The following is a 20,648-nucleotide window of genomic DNA, read 5'->3' on the forward strand; positions in this document are numbered from 1 at the left end:
ACTTTGAGAGATAGGACATTTTTCGACATTTTTATGAATTGCAGCAGGTAGAGGTGTGTGCTCTCTCAGAGTGCTCCTCTAATTTGATAAAGGAAGGGTTTCTTAATTTCCTGAGCAGGAGCTTCTTTGTATTCTTCTATTTATTCTGTCTTTACTTTTCCTTCCTCCCACTTTATTCTTTTCGTCATCTGTACTCTTGAAAGGTGACCTGACTCAGGCTTGTGTGTTATTTTTTTCTCCCTTGTCCCTCTCAGGTTCTGTGGCACCTCGATATCTTCCGACGTAGTTTCCGTCAGCTTACGACTCATAAGTGCATGGAGGACTCGTGTATTTTCTGCGCACTAAAGGTAAAGATCACACCGGCCGACACTCGGAGCTGACCCTTGACTAGCTTTCTGTTTTTGACCTCACTCTGTGTCTGTGTTTTGTTTTTGTCCAGAACATCTTCGCTCAGTTTCAGTACAGCAGCGAGAAGGTTTTACCGTCCGACGCTCTTCGTAGCGCACTTGCCAAAACCTTCCAGGGCGAGCAGAGGTTTCAACTCGGCATCATGGACGACGCTGCAGAGTGCTTCGTAAGAAAACACACACGCACACTCTTCATACCTATACATACCTATATACTGTAAAAACAGGAGGAATAATTAGCTGTTAAAAAATGTTTATATGTTAAATGATATCTCTGATCAGTCAGGTCTTCCTCTCTGCTCCCTGCAGGAAAACCTTCTAATGAGGATTCACTTCCACATCGCAGATGAGACCAAAGAGGACATCTGCACAGCCCGACACTGCATCCCCCACCAGAAGTTTGCTATGACGCTCTTCGAGCAGGTGAGAGCAAGGCGCTGCTGCAGCACCGTCAGAGGAGCGGCTGCTGTCTCGCCTGTCGCCTTGACGACGAGTCATTTAGAATAAGGGAAAAGTTCAAACTGTTCTGAGTGCAAATGAAAGCAAAAGACGTCAGATGCCATGTTTAATTTGTGTCTATGTTTGTGTGTCAGTGTCTTTGCAGCCACTGTGGAGCATCGTCGGACCCTCTACCCTTCATTCAGATGGTCCACTACATCTCAACCACCTCTCTGTGGTAGGTGTGTGTGTGGGAATGTAAGTGAGAGAGAAATGGCTGATGACACAAGTTAAGGTCACACACTCCTGACGCTTGTTACACTGGGGGGGGGGGGGGGGTCACCAAGGCAACAGACCAATCACTACCTTCATCAAGGCTCACACACACACACTTCACTGCTGACGTGTGTGAGTGTGAGTTATTCGTTTTATGTGAGAAAACACATTTTAAACTTGAGCTGTGAGAATCACATCACCTCCTCTTCCTCAGCAACCAGGCTGTGAAGATGTTGGAGACGAGGGAGAGGGCGACTCCCGGTATGTTCGGCGAGCTGCTGCGTAACGCCAGCATGGGAGACCTCCGCAGCTGTCCTGTAAGACTCAACGATAACTCATTCACTGTCATATATAAAAGCTATGTTTTTTCTTGTTCAAATAGGATTAATCTCATGTCAGTTTGATGGAGTGCTTGTTCATCGTCGTCCTCCTCAGAGTCAGTGTGGTCAGCAGCTCAGGATCGCTCGTGTCCTCCTCAACAGTCCGGAGATCATCACCATTGGTCTGGTTTGGGACTCAGATCACTCAGACCTGGCTGAAGACGTCATTCACACCCTGGGAACCTGCCTGCGTCTGGGTGATGTAAGTAGATGAAGAATGAGGAGTTGTAGAAGGAAAAGAAGAAGTAGATGTTCACCTGCTCACCTTCTCTCTTTTTGCTCTGTGCAGTTGTTTTACAGAGTGACAGAGGAGAAGGCCCGTCAGTCGGAGCTCTACCTGGTCGGTATGGTGTGTTACTACGGGAAACATTACTCCACCTTCTTCTTCCAGACAAAGATCCGGCGATGGATGTACTTCGATGACGCACACGTCAAAGAGGTACATTCAGCACGTCAGCTTTACATGTTGATAATATTTGATAAGAAAACGAGAACCTTTCAGGATATATGTGGGATTCAGAGCAGGTCTGAAAGCAGCTCTGGGAGGTATATCTGTGATCTTTAACCCCTTCCTACATCTTTAAATGTTTCTTTGCACAGAACCAGATCAGCTGTTTCTCCACATAAACTCCATTAACTCTGAGTCTGCACTGAAGTGTTTCCCTAAATGTAGAATTATTCCCTTTTTAAGGTCAGGGAGTGACTGTCACCACAGCTTAAGAAGCACTAATGTGTGTGTGTTGTGAAAATGAAGGAAAGAGGCAGTTTAAGGAAATGGAAATGATCCCACTTGTAGTCAGTGACCTCTTTCTCTTCCTGTCCCTCCTTGCACCTCTCTCCTCGCTCTGCTTCCTACCTTCCTTCTTTTATCTCCTCCTCTTTCTCCTCCTTTGCTTGATTTCATTCCTCCTCTCTCTTTGCTTTCTTTTCTATCATTGCTGCGTATAATAAAAACACCAGTGGAGGGAGAGATTGCTTTCCCTTGCTCTCCCTCTCTGTCGCTCGCCTCTCTCTGCTGGTTGTGAAAACAAGGATATCCCTCTATTGTTGATCAGCTGGACAGAACTGAGGGTGTGGTCAGAACACACACACACACACACACACACACACACACACACACACACACACAGACCACCACAGCCGACACTTTTGCTCACACTGCAGACTTTCATTCTATCTCTTTCTCTTGCACAAACACACACATTTTTTTCAAACACACACACATACACATACTTTTAACCGCACATGGCTAACGGACGTGTCTGCGTTTTGAGTTTCGGGACGTCCTGTTAGATCCGGGCAGAGCCGTGGGTGGACATGGACTTTTGGAAAATGGAGGAAGGATTGAAATAGCAAACGGGAGGAGATTTCTGTCGCACAACAAGGAAAAACAGACGGTTCACACTCCAACATTTCAGTTTCCGCCTTTGTTTTACCTGCTGAGTCGAGTTTTCGAGGTGACTGGGACGTCCTAACTGCAGCTGGTAAATTCCACCAGCTACATTACAGTTTTAGTGGCTAGTTTGATGCAGGATGTCATTTTAAAATCTGCTGTTTGCAAGCATATGATTTTTGAGTTTTGATTTTCTTTTTTCTTTACTGTACCAGGGTGGCCGCAGGTCCTTAAAAATTCTGAAAACATCTTGAATAAAAGTTCTCAGTTAAAATGCCCAAAAAATATTAAATCCAAGATTGGATGCATTTTAGTTTTTTCATATCCAAAGTTAGTAATATTCTCAACCCGGCCAGAGGAGTTAGTTCTGGTATGTGCTGCATCATTGGTCTGTCTCTGGTTAAGTTTCATTTTTAATGGGAGTTTTTTTTAGTAAGTAACTAAGTACTTCTCAATGTTGGAGCCCGGCGAGTTGGGAAATCCAGCTTCATCACAAAGTTAGTTGGAAGCGAAGAACGAACTGTTGAACGACAAAAACACGATCTCCATTCAGTGCCATTGAGTGGTGAGACAGAGTGGTATCTCTCACCTCACAAACGATCTTTGTCTGACGACACATTGACGTGACAAAATGTAAAAGTCAAATTTTAGGCTTTACAGAAACGTTGTTCTGTTTTTGGAGTCATTGTCTTCTCCACTGCCCACAGATTGGTCCCAAGTGGAAGGACGTGGTCTCTCGTTGCATCAAGGGCCACTACCAGCCCCTGCTGCTGCTGTACGCGGACCCCCGGGGGACACCGGTGTCGGTGCAGGACCTGTCCTCACGCCTCGACCTCCACCACCTCAACAAGGCCTGTTACGACAGCGAGGACTCGGGTAACTACAACACAGCTAGGAGTCGTAGTAGTAGCACGACAGCAAACGTTCAGGTAACTAAACCAGAATCAATAGTACTTGTACTTGTCGTAGTAGTAGTACTATGACAGACCAGACTGAGGTCACTAGAAGAACAGTAGAAATAGTCGTTGCTGTGGCTGTCGTACTTGTCGTCGTAGAACTTGTAGCAGCAGTGAGGTTAGGAGTATCTGATAGGATGCTGTATAATTTTAATGTGCATCAATTTACTATGCATCACCTCTGACACCTCGACCCCCCTCTTTTCCACAATGACAGGCCGGGAGCCGTCAATCTCCAGCGACACTCGCACCGATTCGTCGACGGAGAGCTACTCGTGCCGACAGCCCTCCCACTCTCACCATGAGTCCCTGGCCAGTCACTACTCGTCTGACTCCCAGGGAACCGTCATCTGCATCGAACGCCCAGACGGAGCCCAGCACGCCTCGCTCTGCAGCCTGGATACCATAGGTGACTGAATAGAAGTACAACTGTTAGAGCTGCAAAGGTTACAAAGAGCAGCGAGTGTAAAGTCAGGAGCTTCACAATGTTTGTGTTTGACCATCAGCATATTGTTCACCATTCACAGCAGGGTTCAGCTCCGTCATCTCTCCTATAACACACCATTCATCTGTTTAAACATATGTTATAAAGCTTATATGAGATTTGACCCAGTACAACTCTGCTGTGGAGCAAATCACGCTCGGCCACGCTGCTTCTTTTACTTCTGTTATTGTCTGTGCTGCTTGTCGTGGTGACCGTGCTTTGAACATCCGTTGCCATGCTTCTCGTTGCTAAGGCCCCTTGACGGACGGTGAGCAGCACCAGTCTCTGAGGAAGGGAGGCGGGCCCGGGGATAGGAGGCGGAGCTCTAGCCGCACCCGGCGATCTAAACCCAACAACGAAGCTTCGTCGGCCGGGTACCACAGCGAGGGTAGGCGGGCAGAGAGGGAGCTGCTGGGAAGAACTATGAAAACTGTGACGTGGAATAAAACTCAGCTGGGCCTGGAGTTTTGATGCTGAAGTTCTGAAAATAACAAGATGCACATTTTCACAAATGGGGAAAAAAATTATAATTTGAAAATATATCAAAAGGAATGATTATATATTTAATTAAATATATGCCGTCTTACTAAGTGTATCATTTAAATTTGACTTTTAAGTAGATGAAACAGTAAAAAACACAAGTTGTGTATATATATATTTACATTTTAAGTTATTATTTCTCGTGTCATTAACATTGTTCATTCATTTTCATCTGTTTTCATTTAACTTTTTTCTCACTTGCCCACTTGTTACGGTTTCTTTCTTACTCCCTTCTTTTCTCCTCTTCTTTACTTTCTCTGTCTTTTCTTCATTTCATTCCTTGCCTCTGTGTAAATCTTTTCCTCTTCTCTTCTCTTCTTCTCTCTCCTCCCCCACAGGAGAGACTTTGAAAGAGCAGCAGGTTCCTCGTCAACTCCCCAAACCTTCATCCTCCTTCTCATCTTCAACCAATCGCCTGCGAGACTTCAAGGAAACCATGAGCAACATCCTGCACAGCCGAACCCTCTCCTCCTCTTCATCCACCTCTTTACCTGCCGCCGTCCTTTCGTCTGAAATCACCTCCTCTGCCAACAACCGCCACCTCCCTGCCGCCGCCACCACTCCCTCCTCCTCCTCCTCCAAACCCCTCGACTGGGAGGCCGACAGCACCAGCAGCGAGTCAAAGACCAGCTCCTCTGGAGGAACAGGGTCGGGGAGATACCGGCCAGCATGGAAGCCCCGGAGAGAGGTCCTCAATATCGACAGCATCTTCAGCCGTGAGAGGCGGCGGCAGGCGGGGTACAGCCCGCTCGGAGCCTCCCAGCCCGAAGACTGTGCAGCTCCAGCCTCAGAGGGAGCGAACACCTCCTGCCCAGCCCCACAGGAGGTGACGTCGGTCAGGCCCGGCACCTCCTGGACTCTCCCCACCGCCTCCAGCAGCGACAGACGGGTTGGAGGAGCCACAGAACTGCCTCCTCCTCCTCCTCCCCCACCCAGACTGATCCAGAGGATGGAGAGCGGATATGAGAGCAGCGAGAGGAACAGCAGCAGCCCGGTCAGCCTGGACCTGAACCTGGGAGACAGGTGAGCTTTTTTTCTCCCCCTGATTTAAGACCGTCAGTATTTATTATTCAGATTAACAGTTATTTACTTTAACTAAAAGTTAGTCTCATCACCTATTTACCTGCAAAATTACATTTACATTCTTTTGGTAAATACAAAAATTATCTTTATAATTAGATTTAACTTTAATTTTCATTTTGCAGTCATTGTTTATATTCAGGTTGGTAGGAGCTGTTTCTGATCCCTGACCAACCAGTAGTTACAATGCAAGCAAACTTTATTTATATCACACTTTTATAAAGAAATCATATCACAATGAAACCATGTCAGTTGAAGAAATATGTTGAATTAAGATTTGTTGCTGATGTGATCAGTTGATATGACTTTAGTTTATTTACACAGCTGTTCACCTCCTCCTCACTTTTCCATTTATCACCATTTTCCAGCTCTGGGAACAAAGCTGTGATGTTCCATTACTAATGCCGCCTACAAAAGTGTGACTGGCTCAGTTGTTGTTTTTTCCAAACACGGGGCAGAGATTAGAAATCGGTCACACGTGAGTCAGTGACAAAACTAAAAAGTATTTCCAGTAAAATGAAGAAAGAACTGGAAATTAGTTTGTTTTACATGACTGACATTCACTTGACATTCACAGTGTTAAAGGGGAATTACAACAGCAGCCCAAGTTCAAAAAACAAAAGAAAAACATTACCGAATGACAGTGTTCTTATATACGATCATTCCTTCCCTCCTTTCTTCCTTTAGGAAGTGTGTTGTGAAGAAGCCTTCGGTCTCCTCCTCTTCCTCTGCGCCGTCATGGAGGAACATCAGATCAAAGAGCAGCGGCGCTCTGCTGCAGGAAGTCAGCTCTTCCAGCAGAGGGAGCCTTGGTATGACAGGTGTGTTTGTGTTTATGTGTCATGAACATTCCTGTAAATAAAGACACGTCGGCTACCAAAAGTGAAGCCAAATTGTTTGATCCCCCCCTGGTGGCTGGCTACATTATCAGTCATAAACCTTCCCTCCTCCATGTTAGCTTGATGTGTTGCTGCGTGTTCATCTTGGGGTGCGTGAGTTAACTTTGGCCTGAGGAACAAATCCTCTTTCTCATCTGTTCAGACGAGATGATACAGATGTCCAACGTGTCTTAATGTCTCAGGTGAGGTCTGTGTCCCTGGTTGGCATAGCAACTGGCTCCGCAACAGAGCTATGGGCATTGCAAACTGCTCATATAGCCTGGTGTCTTTGTTTTGTAAGTAAATGGAGTTTCTTTGGTGGTGATTTGGTTTACGTCTGTTGGACCAGCGCCCCCTGTAGGCCGCAGCGAGCTGGACGAGTTGCAGGAGGAGGTGCTGAGGAGAGCAAGGGACGAAGAGCAGCAGCGACGGCAGGAGAAGGAGAGGGAGGCGGCGCTCGGCTTCAACCCACGACCCAGCAAGTACCTGGACCTGGACCAGCTACAAATCCAAGGTATGACACACACACACACACGCATCTGAATGTTAAATAGAATAATCTGTACTAGAGATTAAAACGGTCACTCAACTGCTGTCGGAGGTTCAGCTCGGACTGTTTGTGTATGTGTGTTTGTGTCATGTTGTGTTGTTTTGTGTGGGACAATAGGAATGTTCTTCATTGAGCAGCTGAAAGCGTCTGACTCAGCCGACAGTGCTTAGGAACTAAAGCCTGTGTGTGTGTCTCTGTGTTTATGTATTTCTATGGTTGTGAGAACATTTTGGTCCTCACCAAATCATTCCTTCTTTCCAAATACTCAATTAAACTGTGATCACCAACAGATTTTACTGCTAAAACTGAAATGTTTACTCAAAATGTTTAGTGCAGCAGTTTCTATAATCTCCACTGCCTGTATTTTGTTGGATGTTCTGTTGCGTTGAAAGTAGCTCTCCATTTCCTGAAATAGTAGGATTGCAGATGTTGCACACAGCCGGCGGCTCCCATCAGTTTCAGCCTTAAACCACTTCAGCGTTGCAGGTTTGTTCGGCTGCTGTAGGATTTGGATAAATATCTGTCTACGTGTGTTCACTCTGTAGGAAAAGGCGACAGCTTCGAGCGGTGTGTGTCGGAGGCGGAGCTCCTGCTGGACCAGTCGTTGCGTCTGGAGCAGGCGGGAGAGGTCGCCGCTGCGCTGTCGGCCGTCAACGAAGCCGTCTGTAAGCTCCCCCCACCTACTCTGACCCAGCCTCCAGCACACGCACACACACACACTAAATAACTCACACTTACAAAATAAACACGCTGTGAATGAGGTCAACACACCCCCGCCCACCAACCCTCTGCTTGGTTGCTAATGGAAACCGGAGACATCACAGTTGCCTGCTGTTAACGACATCAACCACTGAGATCTCAACATGTTTGTGTGTTACTGAGGAATGTCCTCAGACACACACACGTCAGTTTGACATCACGGTGTCGGGACAATAATAGACGGAATTAAAGAAACGTGTTCGATATGAAATTTGAAGTGAATAAACCACCAGGATGAAAAGTAATAAATCGAGCTTCAGATCTTAGTACCTCGTCTCCTCAGAGAAACACAAACTCTGTAAAGTATAGTTCCAGTTTATCGTTCGATCCGTTCTTTAAGCTTCTGCTCATCATTTCTATCAGTGATAAAAACTTTGTGGCAGAGTTCAGGTTTTATTTAGTGGCACTGTAGAGGTGGGTCTATGTCAGCGAACATGAGAATCAAAAACTAAGACACAACCTCTTGAGCTTCAGGGTTTCTCTGGAGACAATATCTGAACTATGTCTATAAATGAACATCACCGTGTTCTTATTACTGATAGAAATAATAAAAACAAAACAGTTGCTGTGATAAATGGAAATAATTATTTAACAGTATCACAGTTTGTGGTTCTAATAAAGTTAATTTAATGTTCTGTCTGAATATAATTTCACCATTTCATTGCGGACCAAACCTCACATGTCTGTCATGTCCATAACTCTCACACACACACAGTCACACACAGTCACACCACCACCATGTCAACTATCTGATATTTGATTTACTTTTAAGATTTTTGCATGAAATCATCATAAGTTATTTTATGCATCCTTCTTTTCCTTTATCCTTATTCATTCTTTCCTCTCTTTTGTTCTGTTTTCTTTTATTTTTTATGTGTCGTGCATTTTCTGGTTGTCACGTGGCCTCGCTGCAGCCAAACTGCGGCCAGCGGCGTCTGAGGGCGGAGCTAGTAGTAACAGCCGGCTGCAGCGCTGCATGAGGAGAGCCCGCAGTTTGCAGCAACGCATGCAACTGCAGCAGCACCCGCAGGACTCAGAGGCAGTCAGACAGCATCCAGAGCAACTGCAGGAGGAGGAGCAGCAGCTCCAGGAACAGCCCAGGTACCACCTGTAGTCTGCTCAGCCAATCAGACGTCACATAGCATCAGACTAATTGTAGCTTGAAAAAATGTAGTCTTATTTATGTTATTGCAATCAAATCAAAAACTAAAAAATGTGGTTAAAAACATGATCATCATCTTTAATATCTTGTTTTAGTCATTACTGCTCCCAAAAGTGAAGCCAAAACATCTGGATCGCCCCCTGGTGGCTGTCTGCAGTATAGGTCATGAACCCTGCCTACTCCATGTTAGCAGATGGAACATGGACCAAACTCAAAAGTCAAAGTAGAAGTTAGATAAATGTTTGCCAGAGATTGTTACTGTAATTTAAGGTTGTTCTCATCACACTGATGAGTGTTTCAAGTGTTTATGTTTCTGATCAGTTTGGATTTAATTAGTTATTTGATGATGTAAAAACAGGCAGGCTTAGACGTCATGACTGACAGCTGGGACTGACTCATGATTGGACGAGTGTGTTTATGGGCGAGACCTCAAAATCACGGATTAACGCCACAATCACGACTTCTGTGATGTGTTTTCATAATGACTGGCTTAGTGAGAACCATGGTGACAGATTGTCAACACTGACTCCCCAGGAAACAACCTCTGAATCACACACACACACACACACACAACCAGCCCTGTGTTTAGCAGGAGCTCTCGAATGACACCATCTGTTCCAGACATACTGCAGGCCAACACACACTCTCTCACACACACACTCTCTCACACACACACTCTCACACATGCACTCTCACAAAACATACTTCCTTCCTAACACGCCCCCCTCTCTCTCTCTCTCTCTCTCTCTGCAGTGAAAAGGCTCTCTCGCTCCAAATACTTCTGACGAACAGACAGGGCGACCAATCAGCCGCCGGTAAGGACCAGCAGGCCCTACCTCTCTCTCCATGCTTTGTTAAGCCCCTCCCTCCCAAAACAATCTCTGACCCCGCCTACAGCACAGTGGCTCCTACAGGTTCTCCCAGGGAGGACAGCAGGACCAGGGGCCCCTGCTCTAGTGTTGGGAAACCCCTCTCCAATGCTGCGTCCCTTCCTGCTCTGTCGGCGGACACCTGGGAGCAGAGTCCTCTGGAGAATTTGGCTCCACCCCCTCCACCTGAGGAGGTGGAGTTCCCCGCCCAGTGGACCAATGCATCACCTATTCCCATCCCAGCTCATGCCCTCCCCCCACTTACGCCGCACTCCCGAACTCCATCACCCATTGGCACCAACGACGGCTGTCATCTGATCATGGAGAAGGAGCCTTGTTACATCAGACAGGGACAGACCACACCCCCTTTATCGATCTCCCCCTCGGGGGTAGCTCCGACCCCTCCCACCAGAACCTGGTCCTGCTTACACCTTGAGCCACACGATGATGTCGTTGATTCTTCTGATCCACCAGCTTATGCCACTGCAGACTCACCTTCTAGAGCCCCCCTGCCCCATGTGAACCAACCGGATCAGACAACCTCCACGGCCCCCGCCCAGGGCCACAGAGCGCTCCTGCCTGTGGAGCGCTGGGCGGAGAACGTCAACAGATACTTCAGTTTCAAGAACGGAGGAGGAGAAGAAGAAGCACCAGCAGCACCAGTGTCACCCTGTGAGGAGCTGTCAGAGTTGGACTCGCTGTACCAGGCCAGTCTGCTGGCTCCCAGCATGCAGCGGGGCAGCCGTGGTGTCAGTCCTCAACCAGCTGGCAACAAACCAGGTAGGAACTGCAGAAGTGAGATTCTGTCACATGACACTTCTGTCCCTCATGTGACCACCACTGGAGACACAGAGCAGCTTTCATCTTTGCTCAGCTCGTTCCTCCAAAAGAAAACCACTTTACACACATATACACGAGTCATTTTAGTATCAGTGGTTGTATTCATTTGTGTGTGTGTCTGCTCGCAGGTGTGAGAAGAATGCTGTCAGGATCTGGACGATCCAAAACACCGACGGCGGAGATAGAGAGATATGTCTACAGAACACCGGTAACAACTCTGCATAAGGTACTGGGCTGTGTGTGTGGGTCATTAAACCTCGTCACCTCCTCATTAGCAGTTTGTTACGTCTCTGCCTGTGCAAAAATGTTTCACGTGCTGCCGTCTCTTCTCTGTGCAGCCGGCGGCGGGTGACGACGAGAGCTACAGCGCAGACAACCTGCGACGCATCGCCCGAAGCCTGAGCGGGACCGCCATCGGGTCGCGACCCCAAAACATCGCCGCCTCTCGCAGCTGTGTAAGTGACACACATGCACACAGTTATAAAATAACAGTCGCTAACTTTGTTTCAACAAAAACACACCAGCTGTGTGTGTGTGTTAATGTGTGTATGAAGATGTGTGTGTGTGAAAACGTTGATGTCATCATCTTCCTCTGCCAGTTTGCTGTTTGCTGCTGCCCCCCTGTGTTCATACAGTGTGACTGCAGGCTGGCTCAGTTTCTGCTCTCAGACAGTAAACAACTCTTCTCTGGTTCTTCAAAGAACAACAATGACAACACTTCACCTCTGATTCATAAAACACGCCCTCATGTTCTATCAAAGGCGGCCGCCGCTGCTGGCGTTCAGACGTCTGGCATCCCGCCCACAGGAATCGCCTCAGGCCGGCACATTAAAGATTCATCACTGATTTAGTTCCTCCATTAAGCTTTCTGCCGCAGCGCTCGGCGCGAGGTGGTGACGGCCTGATGAGAAGCGACGGCCGAGGTTTGACTCCACAGATCCTGTCAGAGGGATTTTACTGCAGTGGAGGATTCAACTCTTTCTCTGAGCACTGGAGTGTCAATGTGTCTGTGATACAACTTCAACAACCACTGAAACATTCAACTGTCAAAAATAATTTAAACACTGATTAGCCAGATTATGAATTATTATCATGGATTTTTTTTGGGCCTGACGCCGATACCAATACCTGCCAATACCGATTTGGCTGATATATATTTTAAAAAATTGTCTGATTCCTAGACGTCCTTATCCTTTGAACTCATATAATTTTTTTCTATAGAAATTAACAATTGTCTAAAATAAAACACAAATCTTTATTTTAATTTGTTGGATAAAAAACTTGCATCTCAGAGATACAAGGTTTTCCCTGTGTCGCATTTCTGTTTTCATTTAAGAATTTGTGTCAGTTTTCATGTTTTCCCCTCCATTGTTCTAACAGTTTTTTTTATTTTTAAACCCCCCCCTCTATTTTATTTATCTATTTTCTCATCTCTCTTTCTTTTTTGTCTGTTTTCACTTCTCATTCTATTTCTTTTCCTCTTTCATCTGTCCTGTTTTCTTCTCTTTTACCTTCCTCCTTCGTTTCACTCCTGTTTCCATCTTCTTTCTCCACCTCCTCTTCATCATTGCTCCTCCCTTATTCTTTACCTCCACTTCCTCGCCCTGAAGGACCCCTCTGTGTCCAGACCCCCCCCCACACCCGCAGACCTTCACTCCTTCACCCTCCCTCGCCGACCCAGCACCTCCTCCCTGCACCTCCACTCCTCCTCCTTCACAGATCCCTCCTTTCACCCCCTCCAACCCCGACACCACGGCCCCTCAGCTCCTGCACCTCCTCCACATCACCCCCCCTCGCAGACATCACGGCCACACAGCTCGGGCCCCTCCTCCTGGGGACGCACAGGTAACCCACTGGCCCTTCACCTCCACCTTCACCTCCACCTGCTGTTCACCAGCATCACATATCCAATGTCACAAACCATCACACATGAGCAGAGCTGCTCTCATCCAGTTTCCCTCTAAATGTTTTCATGAGAATTATAATGTTGCCGAAGGTTCAATGACTGAAGGTTTGGATTCTCCTGCTTCTGAATGAGACTCAACACAGAAACAAATAGTTTGACATGATCACTACTTAAATATTAGAGATAGAGAAATAGATCTGAAGATCCCCCTCGTAAACAGTGAGGCCTCATGATGACCTGTGTTCTAATAATTTCCCTTTTTCGCCTCCTCCTCCCTTTTATCTTCTTCTTCATCTACCTTCTCTTCCTCTTCCTCTCCCTCAGGAGTTGGGCCGAGCGTCCAGCAGCAGTTTCTGGTTTTGTCTGACCGGCATCAAGCTCCCCCCGAACAAAGTCTCCACAGCATCGCGCTGAGTTACGGCACGCTGCCCCGGGCTCCTCGGCGAGCCACGCCCCCCTTCTCCTCCCTCCCCAGGCCTGGTGCCGGCTGTACCACTGCCCCCCCGCCTGCTCCGCAGAGTCTCTACGCCACCCTGTCCCGTCCTCGCCGCTCTGCCAACACCACCACCGGGACTAACGGTCACTACCGACAACCATCACTGCCCATTAAAGTCAATGGGTCCGCCCACTACCCACCACACCACATCCCCGCACCACACCACCATCCCTCCCACCACCTCAGGGTGCCAGGTGAAGCCCCCTCCCAGCCTCTCCGGCTGGATGTCCCCCCTGAGGGGGATTGGCGCCGTGATGCCCACTACAGGACTGTCCAGCCCAGCTCCTCTTGGGATCCCCTCGCCGCTCGCCACCACCACCTGTCCCTCCAGCGGACGCAGTCCCACCAGCCCCCCCCGCTCCGGCCCCGCAGGGACCCCCTGATGTGCTCCCTCTGCCAGCAGCTTCCAGCTGAGCCGCCACGTCCCTACTGCGCCTCATGCGGCGCTTACGTGGCTCGGTTCCGCCCGGGCAGCTGATCAGGCCGGAAGCTGCCGGCAGATGTCACATGTCATCACCAGTAAAATTAAGTCTTAACGCCGGCGATTCAGCCTGAGTTTAGTTTTTTTTATGTTAAAATGTGCCAACATTCATTTAGACGGACGGCTGCTGTCACGCTGTGATGAAGCTCTGTGATTGGCTGCTTGCTCTTCAGCATCATCAGATCTTCAGTCAGAATTCCAACACTTTAACAACCTCAGTCTCAGTATAAATCATTTCTCTCACAGCACACGTCCACATGTTGTCCCGACTCGTCTGTCCTGAGCGTCCCGCCTGCAGACGCTCATTCAATCATGTCCCTGAACATTTGCTGGATTTAAGCACATTTAACTTTCTAATGAAGACAAAGCACCATGTGACCGAACAGGAGCAGCAGGTCTACGTGATCAGTTCAGAACATTGACTGTAAAGAAAGATGGACAATATGATGGCTCCCAGTAAGTGAAGCTAAAATGCTTTGATCGCCCCCTGGTGGCTGGCTTTAGTACATGTCATAACCAGTGCCTCCTCCATGTGAGCAGATGGGACCTGGGCCCGAGTGGATGCTCCTAAAAGATGGTTTCTGTCATTTTTGGTAGTTGAGGTTTCTTGTGTAGACGGGACCTCGATACCAAGGCTCCACTCCACTACTGCACAGACTCTGAGTTTGAGGAAGTGGAGAAGCGTCGTCCATCTTTATCTACTGTTGATCTACAGCTGAGCACAGCATCACAGGAAATGAAGGAATCATGACAGGAAGTTGAAAAGCAGCTTCTTCCTCAGATTATGAATATAAATATACTCTACGTACTCCTATTTATTTTTGTAGGCTTGACAGACTGAGATGTTTGTAGATTAACTAAAACTATTCTACCTGCATAACCTGCGTATACTCCGCTATAGACCTGATGTAATTTTATAAAGTGATTTAGTGTCCGGCCTCGTCGTACATAACCTGAGGCTGATTCCTGTCGTTAGGCGATATTAGACGAATAACTAAAGCTTTTATTTTGACAGAGTTGCAGCTAATATTTAGCATGATGTTTTCAAACGTATTCTAGCCTTGAGAGCCTTGCTGGTCTTTGCTTTACATTTATTGTAATGATGATATATGCAGATCTTTTTAGTGCAGTGACTCGACTGCCTGTAACTCTAATGTAGTGCACTTCACAAGTGTTGGAGATAGATTTACTTCCTTTGCTCGTTGCTGATTAGTTTCGACGTCTCTCCTGTTATCGTGGGAGGAGCTTCTCTCCACCCAGACCACGTTCAATTGGTTCAGTTGATTCTGAACAAACACCTTGAAAGAAATCCAGGATGCTGTTAATCAACAGACTGAGAGACTTCTGTCTGTATGCCAAGAAACCTGGGGCTGACCCCACCCGCCTGGTGCCCCGGCTGAGTTTAAACAAACAAACCCCAGTTTGGTCTGAAGTCCAGAAAATTTTAAAAACAACCATTTTACGTTATTTCACTTGAAGATATTAATTACTAAAATTTTCACTTAAACTACAGAAAAGTTCCATCTGAAATAATTTATGGGAGGATTTTTTGATTCTTTAAAAATGTTCTGATGTCGAACAAAAGATGTTTCGGATAAAAAATGTTTTTAAGGACACAAATAATTACATTTCTAAGTTGTTATAATCAGGACTGAACTAAATTAAGGCATTTCATCTTTTCAGAATAAAATCTGATTTAATTTCATATTCAGACCTGAGTTGAAAAACAGAATCGTGCAAAGCGAAGTTTCAATAATTCAAATGAAGAGAAATTATTTTTTTCATCTTGTCAGAGTCATTTCCTTGTGGATGTTTTGCTTTGCCAGATTTAACCTTGTTGAATTTTTTTTTTGGGGTATATTTTTGATGCTTATTTTTCTACACTGTAGAGTCAACAGATGATTAAAATGTTTAAAGGAAATGTTCATCGTGTCTGACGTGATTCTTTCACTTGTTCTTGGTTCTTTCCTTTAACGCACACAATATTTTGTGACATCACAGGCTCGTTTGTAGATAAAACTTTTTTATTTTGTGACACATCTTTTCATTGTGAAAACACCATTTTCATCTCATCACACAAATCCGGCTCAGCTGTTGGTTTATATAAATATATACTGCTCTGTGTGTTTTTACAGAATAATATTGGCACTTTACAAACATCACACACTCGTGACTTTACATAACAAATATTTTCTTCTCATGTAAAATATGTTAAAATATAAATTCCCTGTAAAAAAAACTATATTTTTCTTAAGAAGGGGTTCAACAAAACTTTCTGACGTAGATTTCAGAGCAGAATTCCTCTTTGATAAATGAAGCTCGGCTCAGTTTTTTCCAGACGCTTACGTAGTCACGAGTGTTTTTTTCTCGTCAGAGAGAAGCAGCTGATCTGATGTCACGTCTTTAGAACCTCGGGTAGAAGGGAGCGAGCAGCGTCGGCAGCAAATCAGAGTGAAGCGTAACCATCAGGAAACAGAAAAAAATGTACTCATTGTCCTCCAGCATTTTCTGATCACCACAGCGCCTTCAGGTGGTCCTTTGGAGCAGCAACCCAGTGAACACATTGTCCTTTGACTCCGCCCACGCTCCTCCCCTCAGTTCCAGCCTCACCTCCTCCCCCTCCCTCAGCAGCAGGAGGCTCACACCTGTAGCAGGCCCCGCCTCTGCCACCGCCCGTCGGTGTAGAGACGCCGGAGCTCCGCCCGACGCCCGCCACAGGACCACGTGGGTGGGGCCCGGCCTCAGGTCCAAGGTGAGGATGAACAGGTATAGCCCGCCCACTGGTGCCGTGAAGGTGCCGGCGTCCGGGTCAAACTGACCCCGGTTCAGAGACGCATCGAATGTGATGACGCTGTCAGCGAGGCTCAAGGGAGATCCACCCACAAACATCAGGGAGTCTTCTGATTGGTCGGACAGCACAGGAACACCTGAACACAAAGGTCAAACCACTCATTCTAACAGGTTCAGTGTTCAACCCAAAAAGTTATTGATGTAGATTCTGGATCCGGGGAGTGAAGCCGATGGTTAAGTACTAAAAAACTTGTGTTCTCTGGATTGACCAGTAGAGGGCGACTCAACTGCAGTCACATGGACTATAAAGCACCGAGTGCACTGCGGCCTGGATACTACAGTATGATTGACAGCTGGTACCGTCCAATAGGTGCAGGTGGACGTTAACTTATTGACTTCGATAGAAACCAGTGTCCCTCTGCTGGTCAATTGAGAGAATACAGGGTATAGGGAAAACCAAGCCTCATATAGAAAGTAGACTCCTCGCTCACCTGATGAATCCCTCTTTTTTCGATGGTCTCCTCCTCTTCCTGATCCCTCCTTTCTTCTTCCTCCTTTCTTCCTGTTCTCTTTCTTCCCGTCTCGGTTCTGCACCAGCTGCAGCAGTTTGTCGAGCTCCAGCGTGGCCTCGGATCCCACCAGCACGTCTGCGTTGCTGAACACGTTCTTGAACACCCTGAGGTGCTCCTCCAGGCCTCTCTTCAGCCACGTCACCTCTGCCTGCAGCTTGGCGTCCTCACCCCCGGCCTGCACCTCCCTCTGGGTGGAGGTGGTGGGGCAGGGGCAGGGTTTCTCCTCCAGCTGCTGCACCTTCAGGTCCAGCTCCTCCACCGTTTTCTCCAGGTTCCACAGATCGCTGCCGTCTCCTCCCAGCTCCGGACGCCTCCCAATGGGATGGAGGAGAAGCTGTCGCTCCCTGGCCGCTTCTCCAGCGTCGCTCCTCATGTCACCAAGAGGCCAGTGGTCGGGGGGAAGGTGTGAGGAGGAGGGCTGGTCAGCAGAAGGCACCTCCTCTCCACCTCCTGGGAACAGAAAGAGAAGAAGAGGAAAATGTTGATCATCTCGGGTCATGGTGTGACATCCAGCAGGGGGCGCAAGTGAGGTTATGATGTGTTGACTGAAAAACCTCACACACATTAATAATGTGGTATATAATTATTACATGTTTTATATCATCATTGTCATCTGATCAATACTAAATGAATGAAGATAAAATAAAAAATAAAACTACAGTTGGTGAAGCTTTGTGGTGAGGTTGTTGTAGTTTCACACAATTGCCACTAGGTGCTGCTAAAGAGTTGGATGCATCCATGAGATGGTACATTTTATTAAGGTTATTCTTATAAATAATGAAACTGTGTGTGTGTGTGTCGTACCTGTCCAACCGCCGAGCAGCGACGTGATGCTCAGGTTGTGACTGCTCAGCTGCTCCTGCATGAGCCTCAGCTGATTCCTCAGGGCCGGGATGGAGTTGGCATCCTGGTCCTGGATGGACCACTCCAGGAACTCCAGCACCTCCTCCCCCAGCAGCAGCTCCAGCACGTCGCTGTGTCGAATGGTGTCTTTGAGCAGAGAGTTGAAGGAGCTCGACAGATACTGCATCGACTCCTTCAGCTTCTCTCCCTGCTCCTTCAGGCCGCTGACCTCGGCCTGGACGTCCGTCAGCGAGCTGCTCATCTGGGTCAGGGTGTCGTCCAGAGTCCTGGTCCTGCTCTCCTCCCAGACCAGGGACTCCTTCACCTGCAGGACATTCAATTAAAAGGTTGTTTTTCTTATTGTCTCAGTGTGTTCGTCTATTTCTCAGAACTCTGTCTTCACTTTCTCCAACAGTGTGTGTGTGTAAGAGATTTTGTGTTTTTGTTTATTTTTCCCACCTGTTGGAGGTCATATTGAATTGCTGCCACCGCCGGCTCCCAGTTGCTGACCCCGTCCCACTGCTTCACTTCCTCGTTGTTCTCGTCCAGAGCCATTTTGTTCTCGTTAGCCAGCGCCGTCACGTTGGCAACGCTCCTGTCCAGCCGAGCCACGCCGGCCGTCAGCCCCTTGCAGTCGCAGTCTCCAGCTGAGTGGTTCCGGTACACGGCGGTGTACAGGTAGTCTATGTCCGAGTCCACCTCCTGCTGCTGCTTACTCTGCTGCGTCACGTTCGCCGCCAGCTCCTCCACCCGCCTCAGCACCCCCACCTTGGCGGCTTCCACCTCCAGCCCCGTCTCCATGAACAGGATCTGACTGGTTCGGGCCGTCTGGTTGATCAGCTTCTCCAGCCGCGTGAAGTCCAGCCTCAGCCGCTGGACGCCCCCCGAGGTCACGTCCACATCCTCCATCAGCCCAGTCACCTGCACGCCATGAAGAATTAATGGCATTTTAACTTTTTCTTTAACTTATATTAGTTTATGAGCTACACTGAAGCCAGCCACCAGGGGGCGATCAAGGCCCTTTGCTCCATCTTTATTTGCAGAACTTACACAGAAGACCCACCTTCACTGTGTTGTTGACCACCACGTTGTCCAGTCGCTCGATGGCCTTCCACAGGGAGGAGGAGTCTGAGGCCAGCCGCGGTTGGGGGGGGTGCAGGGAGGGACGAGGCAGCTGATCGTCCGGCGGCGTCTCTGTGATCTGACCCTGGTCGACCTTCAGCTCCGACAGCGTGGCGTTCATCGCCTGCAGGCTGACCTGAGATCAGAAGCAGAGGTCAACGGCTGAGACGTAGTTAAATACATGAACCACTTAAGTCTTCATTTCATCATTACAATAATAATAGTTATTATTGTTTGTCCCTGGCGTCCACTGACCTGCAGCATCTTCTGGTGGCGTTTCAGCTTCAAGTCGATGTCCGTCTTAAAGCAGGTGAGGTTGTAGTGCAGCATTGCATGCTGGGAGTGCAGCCTGCTCTCCATGTCCGTCCGCTGACCGGCCATCTGATCCTGAACCTCCCTGATGTGCTCAGAAACCTCGTCCAGCTTGGCCTCCAGGCGTTCGTCCGCCGCCTCGTCATGCCTGGGCCCCTCCAGGACCCCCGTCTGCAGCTCCGCCCCCTGCTGGCTGCTCTTCAGCTGGGCCACGTCGCGGGCCAGCTCCCCCACCTGTCGGCTCAGGTGCTCCAGCGAGCGGTTGAAGCCCTGCAGGAGCGGCTGCAGCTGAGACATGACCAGCGCCATCATGTGGGGAACGGGCAGGACAGCAGGGGCTTCTGGGTACGGGAGGGAGGCAACATCAGTTTAGATTAAACTAGGGCTGGGCAAGTTAACTCGTTTTAATCGAGTTAACTCAAGTGATGAGTGATGAGTTAACTCTTGAGGACATTTCTTCAAATTGTGTTGTTGTTGTTGTGTTGACTTGGACTCAAAGATGAACTGATATCATTGGTCAAAGGTCACACTGACCTCATATGAGACTTGAACTGCTCTTTAAGTTTGAAAAGGACAGAAAGTCACTGAAGTTATTTAGGACATAATCACAAAAAGCTTCTCACACCCACACACACTCTCGGCTCCTGGCTACAAACACACCAGGCTCAGAAAAACCCGTCCCTGATGAATCACGACCCCCCCCCCCGGGGAGCTGCAGTCACTTGTTCTTGTTCTAAAATGGAGCAGTTTCCAAACTGGATTGTAAAAAACTGCATAGCCGCTCCGCCTGGAAAACAGTCCGGCAGGAAAACAGAAAACGTCTCGACTGCTGTTTCCATCCTGTGGGCGCTCTGCCTCTGAAAACACGGCTGACACACCGCGGGCTGCTGTGGAGACGATACGAGTGTTTCCAGGAGATTAGATGAGATTTCACAGTTTGTTCCTGTTGCTCCAGAAGAGACTGAGCGAGCGAAGCCAGGAAAACACAGGACGCTGCCCGTCCTCATGCACAGAGCATCGGATCCTGTGTGTTGTTATTTCTGAGGTTGGAATCAAGCTTCTTACATTTCATGATTCATCTTCTCACTGATCCTGAGATGAAGCTGACGTTTGA

General features: G+C 47.9%; 2 protein-coding genes across 3 annotated transcripts in view; one reads left to right on the top strand and one right to left on the bottom strand.

Moving 5' to 3' along the window:
* The first annotated feature begins 526 nt into the window (after positions 1 to 526).
* Positions 527 to 15,565, top strand: LOC133020715 (inactive ubiquitin carboxyl-terminal hydrolase 54-like). Its single transcript, XM_061087406.1, has 19 exons — positions 527 to 574; positions 717 to 830; positions 1,001 to 1,083; positions 1,336 to 1,438; positions 1,557 to 1,703; positions 1,791 to 1,940; positions 3,602 to 3,770; positions 4,068 to 4,259; positions 4,588 to 4,722; positions 5,213 to 5,897; positions 6,642 to 6,766; positions 7,182 to 7,346; positions 7,928 to 8,047; positions 9,056 to 9,242; positions 10,057 to 10,952; positions 11,141 to 11,238; positions 11,351 to 11,467; positions 12,623 to 12,857; positions 13,243 to 15,565. The coding sequence occupies exons 1-19, from the start codon at positions 551 to 553 to the stop codon at positions 13,890 to 13,892; spliced, it is 4,395 nt and encodes a 1,464-aa protein (XP_060943389.1). The 5' UTR covers positions 527 to 550; the 3' UTR covers positions 13,893 to 15,565.
* A 333-nt stretch (positions 15,566 to 15,898) lies between these two features.
* The window catches only part of mmrn2a (multimerin 2a), a 20,638-nt gene continuing 15,888 nt past the window's right edge, over positions 15,899 to 20,648 (bottom strand). For both annotated transcript variants that reach the window (XM_061087423.1, XM_061087422.1), the window contains 6 exons: positions 19,478 to 19,875; positions 19,164 to 19,358; positions 18,560 to 19,021; positions 18,062 to 18,425; positions 17,177 to 17,707; positions 15,899 to 16,822 (listed from right to left, as the gene is read on the bottom strand). In XM_061087423.1, the coding sequence (XP_060943406.1) occupies positions 16,422 to 16,822; positions 17,177 to 17,707; positions 18,062 to 18,425; positions 18,560 to 19,021; positions 19,164 to 19,358; positions 19,478 to 19,875 (2,351 nt within the window). In that variant the 3' untranslated portion in view covers positions 15,899 to 16,421. The remainder of the gene's footprint in view (positions 16,823 to 17,176; positions 17,708 to 18,061; positions 18,426 to 18,559; positions 19,022 to 19,163; positions 19,359 to 19,477; positions 19,876 to 20,648) is intronic.

Source organism: Limanda limanda, chromosome 15 (genome assembly GCF_963576545.1).
Source record: "Limanda limanda chromosome 15, fLimLim1.1, whole genome shotgun sequence".
NCBI lineage: Eukaryota > Metazoa > Chordata > Actinopteri > Pleuronectiformes > Pleuronectidae > Limanda > Limanda limanda.